General features: G+C 50.6%; 1 protein-coding gene across 1 annotated transcript; it reads right to left on the reverse strand.

Annotated features, from left to right (window-relative positions):
- Nucleotides 1-3,459: 3,459 nt before the first annotated feature.
- PIRT (phosphoinositide-interacting regulator of transient receptor potential channels) lies at nucleotides 3,460-3,858 on the reverse strand. The gene has a single exon (XM_010182906.1). The coding sequence runs from the start codon at nucleotides 3,856-3,858 to the stop codon at nucleotides 3,460-3,462; it is 399 nt and encodes a 132-aa protein (XP_010181208.1).
- Nucleotides 3,859-4,280: the final 422 nt, after the last annotated feature.

Consider the following 4,280-nt stretch of genomic DNA (forward strand, 5'->3'; position numbering starts at 1 on the left):
CTTTTCCTTCAGTTAACATTTCTATCCCTTTACCTTAGAGTCCGCCTACAGATCTGGGCAGCAAATGGTAAGATCCACTGATAAATCCTCCCCTCCTGCTCTCAGCAAGCGGTGCTGATCCCCGGGCTGTTGCTTTTACCCTCACCTGGGCAGGCCCCTTGCTCTTGCCAGGCACTTTCCAGAGCCACTCATGTACTCCTCACACCCCAGCAGAGATGTCCACTGAGCACATCTGCAGAGCTGAGACCTTCCCCCAGGGCACATGGCCAGCACCCAAACAATCCTGCAGCACCAGCCCCACTCTTCCTCCTCCTGATGTCCTGAGTGAGCCCCCCTGCGTGGTGTCCCCTGGATGCCACATCATCATCCATCCCAAACACCTCATAACACAGCCTGCCCTTGCTACCAGCAGGCACAAAACAACAGGCATGAGAACAGAGCAGCAACATGAAAGTCCCTTGGGAAATTTTTGCTTTAATTAAACCTAATATTCTTGTTATAAATGACCAGTCTGGAATCCATTAGATTCTTGGTCCCAGTGACTTCTTATCATATTAACATTTCGTTGACTGTCTCCTCATCGTTGGTGGTGAGACATGCGGAGCAGGACCCCTGCTTTCTCTCTCTGGGCCATTTGGTATTTCTTCTGTCACATCCCTTTCCAGCCAGCCTGGGCTGTGCAGCCTCTCACCACAGCAGAGCTGTTTGCAGCAGGGAACATTTCCAGGTCCTTCTCCAGGCTGTGCTGCTTTAGGATGCCTGTCTGTGACCAGATCTGAGACTGGAGCCAGCCAGGACTTGGTGATGCTCTTCATGTTACCCTGTGATTTCCCTCTCAGAAGTCCTGCCATTTATCTGCTCTTCTGACTGCAGTTGCCCCTTGTGCAGGAGTTTTAGTGAGCATCCTCTGCCCATTGCAGCTAAATCGATAGAGGCTGCTGCCTGGTGCCAAGCCAGGATTGCAAAAACAAGAAAGCCTTGCATGACATGATGAATGGCTGAGGAACAAACGGAGGTTTACTGGGTCCAGTGCCAGCTCATATACCTGGTACACCCCATTCATGAAGCTGGCACTGGCTGGCCAGGGTCACACGTGCCCAGGAAACAGAACTCAGGGCCAGGCTGAGCCTGGGGCAAAGGGACCTGCACTGCTCCAATATTGCATCCAGTTGTGTCAGGCTAGGAGCTGCCTCCTCAAGCTCTCCCAGCACTGGTGGAGGGGCTCTCCAGGCACATGAGACTGGTCAGCCTTGGTCACATAGTGGTGGGAGCCTGGCAGCAGTGCCAAGGTGAGCCCAAGCTCCCTGGTTAACCGTGTTAGCACAAATGCTTCCACTTGAAGGCTTTGGGCCACGGGTACCTTGAACCATACTTGCAGGCAAAAATGCTGATGTGGCACTGATATCAAATGATACGAGGGAGTTCAGCCAGAGATGACCAGGAGGAGGTTAAATATTTCCCCTCAGGGAATCAACTCTTGGCACCGAGCACAATTCCCACAGCTACAGCTTCATGATCCTTGTCTACAGCAAATGCTCCCTTTTGTCTGACCTGCTGAGCTCTTGTCGGCCTGAAGCAGATCTGTTGCCCTCTCCTTTTGCCATGTCTCCTGATGCTACGCAAAGCTTCCAGCACATCTGGCAAACTAAAGGGCTTGGAAAGATTGTGGCTCCAGGATGTTGCAGAGCTTGAAAGTGCAAACTGGTTTGCAAAAGTGGGCAAAACAGGAGGAGTCAGGCATGTTGGCTGTATCAGTGACCATTAAACAGTGGTCTGCAGCAACCCCTGCCTAGGGTCTGGGCTGCTGAGAGTTGGGAGCTGGACGTAAACTGGGAAGGACCATTGTGTGCATGCCCCATTCCTTGTGATTTTTTTCCATCTTTCCTTGGGAGCTGTTGGTAGACATGGGATACTGGGCTACAGAAACCTGAGGGCTCTCATGAGCTTCGTCTCATCAGCAGCTGATGGAGGTGATCATACCCTGATTGTTTAAATGAAAGAGTTAACAATTGCAAATTCTCTCTATGCACCCCCTGCCAGCCTCTTTTCCTCCCATGGCATTTGGAAGAGCAATGGGGCTGTCTCAGCTCCCTGCAAAGGCACAGGCTTCGAAAAGGAGTTTGGTGGGGTCTCCTGTGCTGTGTTCCTCCCCTGCTTCTGATCAGGACCAACCACATCCTCAACCCACAGCGGGTGCCAGGGCCTTCCAGCCAGTGCTTGCTCTGCTGTGGAGTCTCACTGGGCTGATGAAAGGCTGCCATGGGATCCAATCTGGATCAGCACTTAGAAAAAAAATCAGACTTTTGTCAGTGCCTGAACCACACATTAGGAGCTGGATGTCATGGCCCTATTTAGATCAACACAGATCTTGCATCCAAACTGAGACCAGTCCTTCAGACTGAGAATTTGCATTTCAAATTGGTCTTTTATAGTAGATAGGGCCTGCTGAAAAAATAAAATTACAGCAAAAATCATGCAGAAAGGATCTGTGCCTTCCTTGGTGAATTGTGTCAGGGCACACATTTACTAATGGCAGAAACACAAAGTAGTGGAGATGACAAACCTGTCTCACTTGCCTGTGGTCCAATTCTGGTCAGACGAATAAGCTGATAATTTGGGCTTATGGATGTCTCTGTCAGATAAGAGTGCAAAGGCAGAGATGCTGCGATACAACTTTGCCTCTGCAGGCCTGGAGGCACAGCCTTTCTTAAACACTGCCAGGGGAAAAAAAATGCTGCCTGTGACGCTGCTCCTTGCCTTGACCCTTTGGAGCAGTAAATAAAGCCTGTGAATGCTTCACCCTGAGCAAGGGGTGAGCTCCAGTTTTCAGTCATGTCTCAGCCAGCCATCCTAACAGCTCAATAACAGGAAAGTCCTGACTGTGGGAGTCACATCTGGTCCTGCTAAGCTCTGGTGATGTGTGCTGACTGTTTTGGTGGCCTCCTCTGATACAAAGTGGTCTGGAATGACATTGTCCTGCTTCTCCTCTCCGCTGACTCTGAATGAACCCTCTCTGGCCTCCCAGTTTGTACGTCTGAGCTGCAGTTTGCAATCAGCAGTGTTCATACCTGGCTTTGCTCACATTCTGTAGTCAGTTGGGTCTTTGCTGCTGATATATCTTGCTGAAGCTACTGGATGGAGCCAGGCTACTCAGGAGCTTTGTTTTTCCTAACATGTGGCATTGCATTGCTCACTGGATAGGAGGGCAATGCAGCAATCTCGACCTGTCTTGCTGGGCTCAGCTACAAAATTCTGATCTTTCTTTTTTCTGGGATTACTTGGATGAAACACAAAGTTCATTTTCACACTGGAGACCACCACAGTGTGTTTCACCTTTGGGAAGAGACTGTCTGGGATTAAATCCTCTATGAGAGTACAAGAACATGTTTCTTTTTATAGGTAACCAACACAGGTGGGTAGAGGGGAGGGGAGCCCTCTTGGAAAGGTCCTGGGCTGCCGTCAGCGGTTAAAGAAGAAGGACTTGAGGCTCTGCAGGAACTGTGACTTCTGCCTCTGCTTTTGCTTTTTCCGGATGATGGGGATCCAGACAAGGCCACAAACAAGGAGCATCATTCCCAAGGACAGTAAAGCCGGGCCACACAATTTGTAAACATTTTTGTTCTCGATTTGGATACAAGACAGGCTGGTGATGACCATCCCGACAAGAAAGATGGCTGCTCCGACAGAGATGACAATGACGGGTTTGTGGTATATATCCCACTTGCTTCTGGATGTGCTGGTCCAGACGGACTCACTTCGAGAGCTGATGCAGAGGGTGCTGGCCGTGTTGCTGGTCAGCAGCTCCTTGGACTGAGGAGACTTTTCACTCCCATCAGGGCTCTTGGGGGGAATTTCCATGGTGACAGGATCTGAGGAGGAGACCTGAGATGGACAAAAGAGAAAGAGCAGAGCAGGGCTAGTGATGGAGGATGGACTGGGTGCTTTCCTTTTGGTCATTAATCAGTGCCAAGTCAAATGAAGGTGGAGAAGGCTTTGTGTCACTGTAGGGAGAGAAGAGCATCATACAAATTGGCAGTGGGGTCCTGCAGGCTGAAATGAGGATGCCTGCAGAGCCCCACTGTCCACCCAGGGACAGTGGGACTCCTGCAGTCCCTGTCCCTATCCTTAAACATTCCAGCTCACCACCTCCCAGCTCCCACAGTGATTCAGTGGTGGGATGACTGGATGTCCACTGGAACCCACTCATCTGAACCTCCCAAGGCTCTCAGTTGCTTTCAGGGGAGTATCAGGGTGCTGCAAGCAGGCTTGGTGATGTTGGC

This window comes from Mesitornis unicolor, unplaced genomic scaffold, assembly GCF_000695765.1.
Source record: "Mesitornis unicolor isolate BGI_N332 unplaced genomic scaffold, ASM69576v1 scaffold27354, whole genome shotgun sequence".
Lineage (NCBI taxonomy): Eukaryota > Metazoa > Chordata > Aves > Mesitornithiformes > Mesitornithidae > Mesitornis > Mesitornis unicolor.

Coding starts and splice junctions, on each gene's coding strand:
- PIRT (XM_010182906.1), bottom strand. CDS start 3,858: ATGGAAATTCCCCCCAAGAGCCCTGATGGGAGTGAAAAGTCTCCTCAG.